Below are 16,067 nucleotides of genomic sequence, written 5' to 3' on the forward strand. Positions count from 1 at the left end.
GAGGTGCTCTGGAGCTTTGAGCACATCCTGGAATCTTTTCCTCTGCTGCTTGGTAATTTATTCCTGTAACAGAGCTCTCTCTGTTTTAGGAATCTGGCACTGGACATGCAAATGGTATGGCCTGCCCATTGGAGCTGAGTGACTGTGGCCTCAATATTTCCAATGATGACCTGAGGAGCAGTTACATTGGTTTGCTTACCCTTCCTATAAATTCTGCAGAGGTAGTGTTGGGGATATTTTTCCAGAGGTACCTGGTGCAGGTTATCCACATAGGAGGGCAGAGATCACTGCTGTTTGGGTTATTTGATTAGAGAACACGATTCAGCAGAAAGAGACTTGAAATTTCTGCAAATATTATCACTAGTTCTGCATCGAAATTTTGGCTTTTATTTTGATAATTGTGTGGAAGCCTGAAACTGCTGTTCAGGCTTATGTGAGCATTGATAGACTCCATTCATCTGAAGAGAGGTGAATTTTTGATTTAATTTGGTTGTTAATTGTTTTCAACCATTTGTCTATTTTTAATAACTTTTCAATACTCTTGAATTTTTTTGGAAAGTTTAAATTCGGAGATATTCACCAGATATTAGACAGCCAGCTCAGCCTAGAACCAACCAGCAGAATGTAAGTAAACTTGCATGTTTCCGGTGCTGGTGATCAAAGAAGCAGTTCTGCTTGATGAATCTCATGCTCAGAATTAGATGAAGAATAAAATTGAGTAATGCCTGACCTATACTGTTAAATGAAATGTAAAGGTTGGTCATCAACCAAATTTACTCACCTCCATTAGGAAATAAGCAGGCTGCTTCAATTAACCCAGATACTGTGGGTTAAGGAGGAGTAAAAGTGGCAATGTAGGTTAATAAGGAAGTTAAATCTTGTAACAAAGCACCAGCTTTCATTCTTGAAACTGAAAAGCAGTGAATTTACATCAACTTTTGACAACCTCGGCCTGTTTACGTACATCCACTGGTTTCCCTTTCTCGACAATACATGTTCTTTGAAGAAATATGATTTCCTTTCAGTAAACCATGTTGACTTTGCCTGATTACATTGGATTTTTCCAAGTGCCTTCCTTTAATAGCAGCTTCTAACATTTTCCGATTGAACTAATTAGGCAATAATTTCCCTCCTTATTTCAAAAAGAGTTACATTTACATTTAATGGAACCTGTGTTCACGGGATATCACTTCAACCTTCCTAGATATGATGCAACTCAAAAATATGATGAATGATGAAGAAGATTATACTGGATGAAAAACACGATGATTCTGGAGGAACTCAGCAGGCCAGGCAGCATCCGTGGAGAAAAGCAGGCGATCAACGTTTCGGGTCAGGACTGTTCTTCATCAGGACAAGTCCTGAAGAAGGGTCCTGACCCAAAATGTTGACTGCCTGCTTTTCTCCACGGATGCTGCCTGGACTGCTGAGTTCCTCCAGCATCATGGTATTTTTCATCTAGATTCCAGCATCTGCAGTCCTTTGTTTCTCAAGATAATACTGGACTTCAGAAAGAGTCAAATGGGCAAACAAATGGCAGATCAAATTTACCAGTGAGCTGTGAATTGTCTATTTGGAGGGTTAAAATGATATATGTACAGAGTACAATTGAGTTTGGGAAGAAGAATTATGAGAGGTTATTAATATCTAATGATCCAATGTTAAAGGGGCCTTTAGCTTTATAAATAGTGGTATGGAATTCTAAAGTAAAGAAGTTATGCAAATCATTCATGCAAAAGTCAAATAAGATTATGGTTTGGCTCACACTTTAGAGGTTGAAAGCTTAGGTAGTGGAAAATCAATCTCCTTGAATTCTCCCGGTGATGTAAAATTGTGTGTTAATATCAGAGAAACTGGGGTGGCTCTCTCTGGCACAGAAGGTTAATGGGAGATGTAAAATGCTCTTCAAAATCGTCAAAGGGTTTGCACAGTAAATAAGGAGAAATTGATTCTAGTGGCAGAAGGGAGAGTAAACAGAGGTCACAAATTTAAGATAATTGGAAAAAAGGAACTAGGGATGCTGTGAGGAAAACATATTTTGCATAAAGAGATGTTTTGAGCTGGAATGCACTGCCTTGAAGCTTGGTGAAAACATCTTTAATAACAACTTTCAGAAAGGATTTGAATGTGTACCTCAAAGGAAATAAATTACAAGGCTATTGGCAAAGTGCAGGGGAGTAAAACTAATTGGATAACTCTTTCAAAGCATCAGCATGGGCACTGAACTGAATGGCCTCCTGGGTGGTAACATTCTATGAATCTCTGATTCTGCACAGCAGGTAAGATCACTCATGCAGAATGAGTCAGATCCTGGAGAACTTGCAAAGCCCTTCGCCTTGCCTGGAGTCAACAACTTCCGGATAGGGAATAACAGGGCAAGTTTCCAGCCCACGTCTCATTACATATACAACAACAACTTCCCTTTAACATGGCAAAACATCCCAAGGGGTTTCACAGAAGCAAAGCCAAATCATATATGACACTGAGCAAAATAAGATGTTGTTTGGACAACCGATCAAATGCTTTAACAAAGAGACAGCTTGGAAAGAACCAACATTCATGTCTAGTGACTTGGAAAAACAACTTGTACTTGGCACTATGGTTTAAAAAAAAACCCTCCAAGTTCAATTGAACATTTTTCTGACAGTTCACATGGTCCTAATTTGATTCCCCATTTCAGCAGAGCCAGTTGCTCACAGCTCTAATTATTTTAAGCCAGTTAAGATATGAAGGTAAAAGTCTGCCTAGGTTTCCAAGAATCTCGAGGAAGCTTAGGACAGGATCACAAGGTAGGAATAAGAATAGAGTCAGTTGTGTTGTCCTCAAGGTCAATACCTTACATACATTAACTGTCCCATCTTCCACTCTCCAGAAACTTGAGGGAATCTAAATCTCCTCCCATTTAATAATGTAGCTCATACCATTCTCCTGTCAGCTGTCTTATTGCTGGTCTGCATGTTCAAAGCTGTTACCCTAGTACTCAAATCTCTGCAGCGTTGCTCCTACCTATCACTATAACCTCCCCCAGTCCTACAATCCTGCATGAACATTTTATTTCACAACTCTGGCCACTCGCTCACCTACATCTTCCTTTGTCCCACTGATGACGGTCCTGTCTTCAGCTATCTGAAACCTGATTTGTACTAACTCAATGTACCTGCACTGCATAATGAATTGATCTGTATGAATGGTATGCAAGACCAGTTTTTCAATGTGCCTTGGTACAAGTGACAATATTAAACCAATACCAATCCCAATACCCCCAAAACCCCATTAACTCTTCGCCTCTGAAGTTGCTGCTAATATTTCCTTTTGTACAGCAGTCAGATTTTTATCTGCAGACACATCTATGAAGCTCCCTGGGGAGTTTGGACAGTATTAAGAAGTGTGATGTTTAAATGTATAATGTTGTTTTCCAGTCTTATAGGTGAGGAAATTGTAGATTGAGGGAGTTGCTAGGGAATAACTGTGGAATTGAGGCCCAATCATATTAGTACTTTTGAGGCAGAGAAAGAATGGTGGCGATGGTGACAGATGCTCGGCCAGGGTGGGAGTGGTGGGTGGAAGGGAGTGGTGGAGTGGATGTATGTGCTTGAGCAGTATGGGAGTGGATGGGGAGTTGGCTGGGGGAGCAGTTGGGAGTGGTTAAAGATGATTGTATGTGGACGGGTGGGTGACAACAACGAGATAAATAGCCCTTCAATTTGAAGCTCGTTTTTGTGTCTCTGCTCAACTAGTCAGTTTATTATTTGCCCTCTTAATATAATTTCCCTGCACATCGCTCTCTCTGTGTACTACTTTGATGCTTACCTCTTTCCCCCAGGCTTGACATGTTAAGCACACATCTGATTTTAAAATTCTCAGCTTTGATTTCAAATCCTTCCATGATCTCATCTCCTGTCTCCCGTCACCCATCTGCTATCTCCCATCTTCCATCTCCCATCATCCATCTCCCATCACTGCTAGCCTCCAAACCTTTGAAATATCTCATTCTGGTCTCCTGATTGTCCCCACATGCAACCAGCGTGCCATTGACAGTTGTGCCTTTAGCTGTCCCGGCTCTAAGCTCTGGAAAAAAAAAGATGGATGCTGGAAGTATGAAATAAAAACAGAAAATAATGGAAACAGGTTGGGCAGCATCAATGCAGTTAACATTTTGGATCCGAGACCGTTTAGTGAAAGAGCAATTCATTTTTTTTATTTCAAATTTCCAGCGTCTGTAGTTTTTTTTTAGATTTTCTGCTTCCAATATTCCCTGTCTCTAAGCTCTGGAGTTTATTTCCTGATGTGCTTTACCTTTTTCTCTCTTCCTTCTCGGATCTACCTGAACACCAAGGCATTTGTAACACTTTCTAACTCCAGTTGCAATCTTTAATAAAACTTCTGTCAATGTTTCGTTGTGCTCCGTTGTGTAAGACATTCTATCAAATTTGTGCTTGCTTTATAGTTCAACTATTTAAGATTAAGATAACTTTATTAGTCACATGTATATTGAGACACACAGTGAAATGCATCTTTTGCGTAGAGTGTTCTGGGGGCAGCCCACAAGTTTTGCCACACTTCCGGTGCCAACATAGCATGCCCACAACTTCCTAACCCGTACGTCTTTGGAATGGAGGAGGAAACTGGAGCACCTGGAGGAATCCTACACGGACACGGGGAGAATGTACAAACTCCTTACGGACAGCAGCCGGAATTGAACCAACTATTCAACTATTAAGTCTTTTCCCAATGGTTGTAGACAGGAAGAGAAGAATTGTTCCAAATTTACCATTGGTAGTAAATTAACCACCCATCTCAATGACGATGTTTATGGCTTGGTGGGAATTGGAGACTATTGTGGTATAGTGGAGTGAATTGTTCAGCGGTTGAGTCTAAGGCTGGTTGATGAGTGCTCTAAAGTTAATTCTCTCCAATGTTGGAGTGCTTAATGCTGGCTGTCATTTACCAGGCCTTATTTTATTGAGGCAATATTTACATTTTCCCATAGATCCCATTCTTGAAGGGACATATTTGGAGCCATCATTGGTCATAAATGGAGCATTATCCTTGTCACAGGAAAAATGAAAAGCACATGAATATAAAATATAATGATCAAAAATGGACATATGACTCATGGTGTGTGTTTTGGTGTGGCGATGAAAGTTCCTTGCCTATTAAATTTCTATATATATACATAGCACAAAAATTTGGTATTACTATGCTGATCATCATAATTACAGCATAAAAGTGATAAACTTTCTACTTTACACATTTGCTCAGTAGCAGCAATAAAGTGGAAAGTGTTAACTCTGACAGTGAATGAATTTGCCCTTTCAAGTTAAATATTGGATTGTTTCTGTTGATGCCACATAAACCTGTATATTTCTCCAGTGAGCTTTTGGTTGTGCTTGAGCAGCTCAAGAAATGGAAGAAGGCAGCTTTTACATTATTGATACCTTGCAACAAGAATGCTGCCATGCATTGAATTGCTGGCTCTAATTCCAAGTTCCAAAACAACCAACAATGGCAACCAATATGTCTATTTCTGTGAGTTAATTCACACCAACACTGATGCAAATCATGACCAAATATAGTCTGGCTTAAAGGAGATTTCACGTCTCAGGTCTTTAAGTTAATTGATCCAGAGTCATTGAGCTGACTTGAACATTTCCTGATTTAAATCCATTTTGGGTGCGCATGGAATGAAAGAAATTTTATTTACTTCAACCTTGATATATTTTTAGCAACTAGCAAAGCTTCAATCTCCAATTTTAGAGGTTGTCAGGGCTGTTTTAGTGGCAGAGCCTGTTTACAGTGCTACCCAATGACCTGTCACCATTCAGATCATGCTGCTAGACTTGTGGATGCAGAGACCTAGCAAGACTGGCCCTCCACATGCAGTCTAGATTGGTGGAGGGTATGGGTAGACTGTGATTCCTGGTGAAGGATCCTGACCAGCATGGTCCAACTTGTAAGCCTTTTCATCATAGGAGCAAAGAAAAATGAGCCATTCAGCCCTTTCAATCATTTCTGGTGTTCAGTAAGTCCAAGACTGACAAGTACCTCTACCCCACAGAACCTTGTCTAATAAAAGCCGACTGATCACTTTTCTAATAAATTACACTCTTTAGTTCTTAGATAAAAATAGTTTCTCCATTACCAACTCACTGAATTCTTGTTTTAAGCAGACACTTAGATCCTTAATCAATCTTCTAAAATCATAATTTAATCCTTTTAAATCCTGAAATCACTTAGGTGAATCTGTGCTGCAATGCATCTCAGGATAATAAATCCTTCCTGAAGTGCAGTAACCAGTAAGAGATGCTTACAGATGAGGGCTGACCAAGACTCCACACTGCTGAGGCATTGTCTTCTCCTGTTGCAGTCTCCCTGAGGTAAATTATTGCATCAGCCTGTGTCGTATCTGTGCACTAGAATTTAATTATTTATGTTCTGATCTACCATATCCCATTGCTGCTCCACAATTCTAGGTCTTCTTCTCCTTAAGAATTTATTTTTCTTGGATCCGAAGTGAATTCTTAAAGGGACCAGCAAATCCTACAAAAACAAGTTAGTTAGCATTTTGTGAAATTATACTTTCATCAAATAACTGCCCTGTTTTACAATATAACTTCTGTTGGTGCATGTAAAAGTAACCCACTTTATGTTGTGCTCTTGGTGATACTTACAAGAGTAGCGTGCAGCTGTCTTGCAACCATTCAAATGTCTTTCATCTGTAAAGGAGTAAGTGAAAACTAACTTAAGCTAACTTTAATTTTCATAACGTTGAAATTGTATCGCGTTATTGTTATGTCAGAAGACAGCAAAATCTGTTTTTAGTTGCTTTGCCTTTGTGGACCTGTTTAATATCCTCTATTGCAATGGCTTCACCTGACTGCCAGTGTGATATAAAGGGGAGAGAGCTTGAGGTTTATTTTGCCACTCTGCTTACTTACAGTTGCAGATACCCAAGATTCATAATTCAAAAAAGTAAAAGATGAGGTGGAAGTTTCCCATTTCTGAGGGTGGGTACAACTGCTTAAAATGAAAAACCCTAGAGTCAGGCTCCCAGTGTAATATTCACAGATTTCCCTTCCCTCTGTTTTCCCGCATTCCTGAGGCTCCCTCACCCCTTCTCTTTCCCCTCCCTCACCCACATGACCTACCCATCCGTTCCCCACTTCCTTCCCTTTATTCCACAGTCCACTGTCCTACCAGATTCCTTCTTTATCAGCCCCTTGACTCTTCTACCTATCACCTCTCAGCTCCTTACATCACTCCCTTTCATCTCCCCTCCCCCACCCACCTACCTTCTCCCCTCTAACCTGGACTCACCTATCACCAGCCAACCTATGCTCCTCCCATTCCTCCCACCTTCTTATTCTGGCTTCTGCCCTCTTCCTTTCCTGTCCTGACATAGGGTCTTGGCCCGAAGCGTCGACTGTTTATTTCCCTCCAAAGATGCTGCCTGACCTGCTGAGTTCCTCCAGCATTTTGTGTGTAATGCAAATATTCCCATCGGTATGTTATCACTGTCACTCGTCTGATAACCTCTCCATCCCAGCAGAATTGAACAGGTGGGAAGTTGTAAAGTACTCTGGAATTGCAAGGGCTGTGAAAGTGTAGGAAGCTGTTGATGTCACACATCGATCAGGTCTGTGCTATAAAATATCCTCTTTCTGTCTACGCCCACATGCGTACACACTGTTATCTTTAATTGTGTAAAAATATCAGGAGAGCTCATAATTAGTTTTGTGTCCTGTTTTTTTTTAAATCCTTTTATGTCCTCAGATTTTGGCTGTTTTGTCCATGCCGTCATGCTACAGATTTAGGTAGCTGAGGTATTGTCTTTCTCTCTTGCATTTTTTCTATAATAATGGCAATCCATTAGGAAATATCTGTACAGTCCTTATTAATTAATTGCATTCCAAAGTGTTAACAAGCCTGTTCTCCTATAGTGTCAACCCTACAGTAAATGTTGTTGTAAATACTATCTAAATTAATTAGGTAAACAATGAATGATTAAAAATATATTTAAACGTTGCATGACTGGAAATATCTTCCAGTTACTAATCAGAATCAGCATCAGGTTTATTATCACTGACTCGGTTGTGGAATTTGTTGTTTTGTGGCAGCAGTACAGTGCAAAGACATAATATTACTATAAATTGCAAAATAAATAAATAGTGCAAAACAAAAGGTACAATGAGGTAGTGTTAATGTGTTCATGCACCATTCAGAAATTTGATGGCGGAGAGGAAGAAGCTGTTCCTAAATCGATGACTGTGAATCTTCAGGCTCCTTTACCTTTTCCCCAATGGTAGTAACGTGAAGAAGGCACGTCCTAGATGATGAGCGTCCTCAGTGATAGATGCTACCTTCTTGAGGCACCACCTCTTAAAGATGTCCTCAGTGGCAGGGAGGGTTGTGCCCGTGATGGAACTGGCTGAGTCTACAACCCTCTGCAGCCTCTTGCGATCCTGCGCATTGGAGCTTCCATACCGAGGTATGATGCAACCAGTCAGAATGCTCTCCACCATACAGCTGTAGACATTTGCAAGAGTCTTTGGTGACATACCAAATCTCCTCAGACTCCTAATGAAGTAGAGCCGCTGGCATGCGTTCTTCATGATTGCATCAGTGGATTGGGCCGAAGATAGATCCTCTGAGATGTTGACACCCAGAAACTTGAAGCTGTTCACCCTTTCCACCACTGACCCCTCAATGAGCACTAGTGTGTGTTCTCCTGACTTCCCCTTCCTGAAGTCCACAGTCAGCTCCTTGGTCTTGTTGACATTGAGTGCAAGGTTGTTGTTGCGACACCACTCAACCAGCCGATCTATCTCACTCCTGTACGCCTCCTCATTGCCATCTGAGATCCTACCAGCAACAGTGGTGTCATCAGCGAATTTATAGATGGTGTTTGAGCTGTGCTTAGCCACACAGTCATGACGAATATGGCAACTGACTCATAAAAGTTCGACATTATTCTGTGAACTGTATAGTTAGTAAAATCCTGATGTTGTTATCCTGATTTTTTTTTAAATTCTGCTGTGACTACAATTACTAATATGGGTAAAAATCATGGCAATGTTGCCTTCATTTTGAGAGCTTTTCTCCCCCCAAGTTTTCACTGGAACTTTGCTGACTGCCGGATGTAATTGGATAACCTGCAGAATCAGGGATCATATTAAAATGTCATTATTTTTACTCTCAAAGAATGTGTTGGAAAGTATTTCAGCACATCTTTAATAAAGTTGAAAATGGGTATATCACTGAATAATATGTTTTTTTTCAGCAATGTATTGAGTATCCTGAATTTGGGTAATTGAAAATAACTTTAAATACAAAAGCTGTACAAATCCATTTCTTTGTTATATTGGTGTATAGCGGTCACTTTCTTAAGAGATTTAAAATCCATTTAAGTCTTTAAAAAATGTGCCTCTTAGAATCCTTGGATCTAATAAGGACATAGCTTAAGAGGCTACACATGAGTGCAGTTGGTGCAAGTTCATTATGGTAATTAATTTGATCCAGTGGCAAGGCCTCTCTGGAGTATGGTTCTAGATCTAACTAATGTTTTATTTTAAGAGGGCCCAATTTGCTTTGTGTGCATGAAATTCCATCATCATTAACGTGGAGTTGGCTGATTTCAGGTGAATTGTGCTGAAAATACCGTGGAAAACTCTAAGCCTGTGTGCTTGTGTTGATTGAATTAAATCATATTAATCTAGCTGTACATTGAGTCATGGAGCTAAATTCACCTGTAGATGCCTGATCTCAACAGAATGAACAGTTTAATAATCTTATAATTCTCTCTGATTTGAATCATAACTTTCAGCTAATTTTTTTCTGTTGTATAGAAATGCTACTGCATTACATGCATAGAAAGATAAAAAAAAGTGAGAGTTCAACTCGATGACCTTTCTTCAAATCTGATCCCTAGTTCTGATGAAGGGTCACTGACCTGAAACATTAACCCCGTTTCTTTCCCCACAGATGTTGCCTGACCTGAATGTTTCCAGCATGTTTTGATTTGAAAACTCTGGTAGGCAGTGAGTTGCATTTTTGGCTCAGACTACTATATTTAGAGTGTTACAGCTGTTCAGAAAGTATCATGACTGGTGAGATTTGAAAGTACTGCCATGCAGTTGTATTTGCAGAGCAGAAAAAATGGACCAGATGTTACTGACATATCTTGACAACTGCCTGCATTTGCCAACCATTTTCACCCTTTGCTTGAACTTCCCTAGTTGGAATATGGAGGGCCTATCTCATTGGTCCAAAGTCTTCCAGACTCCAGTGGCAATGACTCCATTGAGCAATGGTGGAACCTCTAATGCTACACCGAAGAAGCCCTTCCCGGAAGAACTCCTTCTATTCATGGTTACTGTTTAGTTTGTGTCTTTAAATGGTGGTCAGAAACTTGGTTGACATCTTGGCTTCCCTAACTCGAGGTTAAAGAGGACAATCATTGCACATTTTGAGACATTTACATCTCAATACTACTGCACTGCTAAAATCAGAGCAGACTGAAGATCAAACTTGAAATCTCATTTGTCTCTGGTGGGTGTTCTTGAAGCTTCATAAGTTTCCGACTGCCAGCTATCAAATCTTTCAGCCAAATGCAGTCTGTCTTTTATATCCTTAATACACTGTCAGGCATGTCTCAAAGAACTGCGGATTCAATGTTCAATAGTGGAGATTATTGCCAATTTGTGCACAACAAAGCCCCTGAACAGCAGGGAACAAATGGCTGGTAGGTGTGAATTAGGAAAGAAATTTTGAATGTGTAAAGGGTCATTTATGTTCACTTAAAACTATAGAACAAGTATGGAACTCCTGGCTTATTGAGACGTGCCTGACAGTGTCCGAAGGACAAAAGACAGACTTCGCATTTGGCTGAAATATTTGATAGCTCATCACCAAACTCCAAGACCTGAGACTCGACACCTCCCTTTGCAAATGGATCCTTGACTTCCTGACCAATAGACTGCAATCAATAAGGATAGGCAGCAACACCTCCACCAGGATTATTCTCAACATTGGTGCCCCACAAGGCTGTGTCCTCAGCTCCCTACTCTACTCCCTATACTCGCATGACTGCATGGCCAGATTCTGCTCTAACTCCATCTACAAGTTTGCAGATGATACCACTGTAGTGGGCCATATGAGTCTCAATAATGCCCATAACAATGAGTCAGAGTACAGGAAGAAGGTGGAGAGCTTAGTCGCATGGTGTCATGACAATGACCTTTCCCTCAATGTCAGCAAAACAAAAGAGCTGGTCATTGACTTCAGGAAGGGGGGGCAGTGCACATCCTCCTGTCTGCATCAATGGTGCTGAGGTCGAGAGGGTTGAGAACTTCAAGTTCCTTGAAGTAAACATCACCAATAGCCTGTCCTGGTCCAACTACATAGATGCCATGGCCAAGAAAGCTCACCATTGCCTCTACGTTCTCAGGAGGCTGAAGAAATTTGGCATGTTCCTTTTGACACTCACCAACTTTTATCTTTGCACCATACAAAACATCCTATCTGGATGCATCATGGCTTGGTATGGCAACTGCTTTGCCCATGACCGCAAGTAACTGCAAAAAGTTGTTGACAGATCTCAGCACATCACAGAAACCATCCTCCCCACGGACTCTGTCCATACTTCCCTCTGCCTCGGTAAAGCAGCCAGTATTATCAAAGACCCCACACATCCCGAACATTCTCTCTTTCCTCCTCTCCCATTGAGCAGAAGATACAAGAGCTTGAAAACACTTACCCCCAGGCTCAAGGACAGCTTCTATCCCACTGTTATAAAAGTATTGAATGGTTCCCTAGTACGATGAGATGAACTCTTGACCTCATAATTTAACTCGTTATGACCTTGCACCTTATTGTCTACCTGCATTGCACTTCCTCTGTAGCTGTTACACTATATTCTGCATTCTGTTTTTATTTTACTTTGTACTATCTCAATGACCTGTATGAACAGTATGCAAGTCTAGTTTTTCACTGTACCTCGGTACATGTGACAATAATAAACCAATTCCATTTCTCTCATCCAAAGAAAGATGAGCATAACCTAGAACCTCCCAGATAATCCAAAGAAAATCTTCATCTGGTTCATGAATGTCCTTGAGGGGAGGAAATGTAGTTTGGTCTGTACATGACCCCAGAGCCAGCAATGTCACTGACTCTTTCTTTCCTCCTCAGTTTGGGGGCAATTAGGAATGGAGAATTCATGCTTGCATTACCTTTCATGTCCATATTCTGTGAACAAATAAAAGAAACAGGCATCATTCCCTCAGTAGTGTCACAAATTCTGAAAAATAAAGTACAGATTTATTTCCTCTTGCAACAGAATTATTTCTTAAAGCATTGCATTTTTATTATGATGTGGAATCATTAATTACCATTTCTATCATTGTTATGGTCTTAATTAGCAACACAAACTTTGCTATTCATGGCACAGTGCCAGTCCTTCACTTCTCTACGTTCTGATTTTGGGTCTGCCATTGGTGGAAATTCCAATAAATGCAGATTTCTATCAAGCTTGCTTAGGAATAGATTTCTGATCACATGTGGAAACACTGGTGCTTCCTTATTGAGGGCAGGTCTTCATGTCAAAGTACCAGTTGGCATGGCAGTCATCCATTGCAGCTGAAAATGTTATTTATTTCAATATATCGCTCTCAAAAAGAAACTCAGTCCCATATGTTCAAACCAATTTTCCATCAGTCATGTCATTCTCACTGTTTAGAACCCCAGCCTTCATATTTCCTCAGTGTTATTTGCCTGTGCTTGTGAACGGCATAAGATCTTACAGTCAATAGACAGCCTGTATTTTGTGTTCACTCAAGTAAAAAAATGAATCCCATCAATCATCATAACTCAGTTATCACAAATGACTTCACCTCCCCCTTCAGCATGTATTTATCTTGCATAAAATTGAAGCTCTTAAAAATTAAAATGAGAATTGCACTATGCCAAGTAACAACCCTACTTTCCAGACTGAATGAATAAGTTTTTCTCCTTTCTTTTCCTTCAGATTCCACAGATCAGTTATGCCTCCACTGCACCCGAGCTGAGTGATAACAGCAGCTATGCCTTCTTCTCGCGTGTTGTTCCTCCGGATTCCTACCAGACTCAGGCCATGGTGGACATAGTGAAGGCTTTGGGGTGGAATTATGTGTCTACGTTGGCTTCAGAAGAGAGCTACGGGGAGAGTGGAGTGGAGGCTTTCATGCAAGTCTCCAGGGAAGCTGGTAAGAGCATGCAATTGCAGTTCAGCATATAATATTAATTCATCCGTGGAGTACCAAGCCGATTTCATTAGATGTCGCATATGGTTATGGAGTGCTGCTCAATCTTAATGAATTTACAGCGTCAGATTACTGTGCCTTTTGTCACTTTCATTCATGGTAATAAACCCAAACTGAACTGAGCAGTACGGTCAAATGGGTAAAGAAAAATGGATACTTGGATAAATGGAGACATTGTCAAACTATTGACTTCCTCAAAAGTTATAAATGTGCAACTTTTACCCTGACCCCCTGAACAGGAACAGATGGGCTCAGCTGCAATGCTGCCTTTTGGACCCAACATAATATTGCTGTCATTTGAAGTAATATTTCCAATCTCAGTGGAACATAAAATTTGAAGTGAGTTGGGGGGGTGGGTGGAGAGTGGTGGTAGTTGGGGAGGTGTTTGCCAAACTAGTGTATAAAGTGAGGGAGCAGAATGGAGATGAGGCTATAGGTGTGGTGTCTGGTGTAATCCCTGTCCATTTATTTGGAACTGAACATGCAGTCTCTTATATGCATTGGGAGCAACATCTGTATTCCCAAGCCCAAATCTGGTGGTAGGTTTTCTCCACTTTCCAATACCCCAGTCCTTCCATAAATCTGTCACACTTATCTGTACTGGATGGTGGAGTGAGTGTCTCTGAGATTCAACAGAGTTAGCATTTCAGATTGATAATTATTTTAAGTAGAGCTCCCTCCTTGAATCTGGTTTGTGAACAGAATAAATTTGGTGGTGTATTTTATTAAATTCAAACAAAGAATGTGTGATAATTTTAGAAAGTACAATTTTTCCTTTTTGGTCTCAGTCCACTGACAATAGACAATCAGGTTCATGGCTTTTCTCAGAGGCGTCTTAGGGTTGAATACCTTGCTGTGCATGCCTCGGGTGAAGATGAGGGAGCAGAAGAAGACAAGGAACAGCTGGTATGCTTCTGTTAGAGGAGTAGACTAGGTTCAGATGTGGAGGTTCATTCAAGGATGGCTGAGGAAGATACGGCAGGTGACCGTCAGCTCTCAGATATGTCAGTGGGTTAATAAATCCATAGCAGGGGGTGGTTAGGAAATGTTGAAAATGCCACGGAGAGCAGAGCATGACTGCAGCGCAAAATACTAACCAACAAAATGCTGGTGGACTCGTGTCAATTCAGGTCTCAGCGCTACCAGTGGTGGGATGAGTGAAAAGCAATATTAAGATGAACATTAGTTTGCTCCTTGCTCAGAAATTACGACAAGTCAGAAGGCACAATAAAACTGTTGCACAGGATGTGTTTGCAACCACAGGACTCATAGTACAATAAGACAGATTGTAGAAATACTTCATTTCTAGAGGGCCCAAATAATGTTTCACCACTTTTATTTGGAAGGTACAGTTATTTTTCCTATGAGGTAATTCAATTATTTTCATTGTGATTAGGACAAATAATCAATTGTAACTAGCAATTTAGTGCTCAAATCTTTGCCTCTGGCTCTTGAGAGTTTTTATGCAACAATGCAACACTGAAGCAGCAATCAACACTGATTTGTTACAGGAAATCACATCAAGCAGGCTTTGCCCCACTCATGTCTAATCAGTTGCATAAGTAGCAAAATCTTAATTTTTTGGAAAGGCATTGTATCATCTTGAGTAAATATAATTAACCGGGGGAATGAGTGTGTTTAGATCAAGGTGGAAGTGGTGAGTTGGGAACCCTTTCAGTCACTGCTTCCTGAATCAATTGCTATTTCACTAATTTAGATGTGAAATGTACCTGTAATCCATAATGCAAAATTCCATACTGAAGTACATTCTAAAATATGCTCTTAAATCCGTGTGATATTTGCAAAGAATTTACACAATGATTTATTTAATGGATAAATACTTTGTCAGCATTTTGGATTTGAAGAAATATTTTGAAACTCAGCTCTTCATTTTCTTTGTTGTATAACAAGGAAAAATAATGATTCCTTATATCTAATAACTGTATTGACATTAAGTGGCTGTGCAAAAGTGGTCAGCTAATTAATTTACATGGCATTGTTGATGTTGATTCTATTGCAAAGCATGTCGTATATGTCAAATTACAAAACAAACAGATCTCTCTATCTGGTTAACAATTTATCTGCTCAAAATATTTTTTTTAAAGGTGATACTGTTTCGATGGATTTTAGTGAGGCATTTGACAAGGTCCCTCCTGGTAGGCTGATCTAGAAGTTTAGGGTCCATGGGATCCAGGACAGGCTGGCAAATTGGATCCAAAATAGGCTTGGTAATAGGAGGCAGAGGGAGGTAGTGGAGGGTTGAATGTCTGGTTGGAGATCTCTGACTAGTGGTGTACCACAAGGATCAGTGCTGTTGCTTGATGCTTGTGATAGACATTAATGACTTGGATGGGAATGTAGGAGGTATGCTTAGTAAGTATGAGGATAATATGAACATCAGTGATATTGTAGATAGGAAGGAAGGTTGTTTAAAGCTACAGCAAGATTTGGATCAGATGGAAAGTTGGATGGAGTAACGGCAGATGAAATTTAATCCTGACAAATGCAAGATGATTCATTTTGGGAGGGTAAGCAAGGGTAGGATGTATCCAGTAAATGGTAGTGCCCTTGGGGGTGTTGATTAACAGAGGGACCCTGAGGTAAAAACCATAGGTCCCAGAAATTGATGTCATAGTTAGATAAGGTAGTGAAGACAGCATATGGTATACTTGCCTTCATTGGCTGTGGAAAAGAATATAAGAGCTGGGACATTATAAAACATTTTTACTTTATAAAACATTATGAAACAGCTTTATAAAACATTTGTCG

The 16,067-nt window shown here is 40.2% G+C and overlaps 1 protein-coding gene across 1 annotated transcript in view; it reads left to right on the forward strand.

Annotated features, from left to right (window-relative positions):
- LOC127571338 (metabotropic glutamate receptor 7-like) overlaps positions 1-16,067 on the forward strand; it is a 547,846-nt gene that overhangs the window by 157,596 nt on the left and 374,183 nt on the right. The window contains exon 2 of the mRNA XM_052017627.1: positions 13,025-13,241. Within this exon, the coding sequence (XP_051873587.1) occupies positions 13,025-13,241 (217 nt within the window). The remainder of the gene's footprint in view (positions 1-13,024; positions 13,242-16,067) is intronic.

The sequence above is a fragment of the Pristis pectinata genome, chromosome 6 (assembly GCF_009764475.1).
Source record: "Pristis pectinata isolate sPriPec2 chromosome 6, sPriPec2.1.pri, whole genome shotgun sequence".
Lineage (NCBI taxonomy): Eukaryota > Metazoa > Chordata > Chondrichthyes > Rhinopristiformes > Pristidae > Pristis > Pristis pectinata.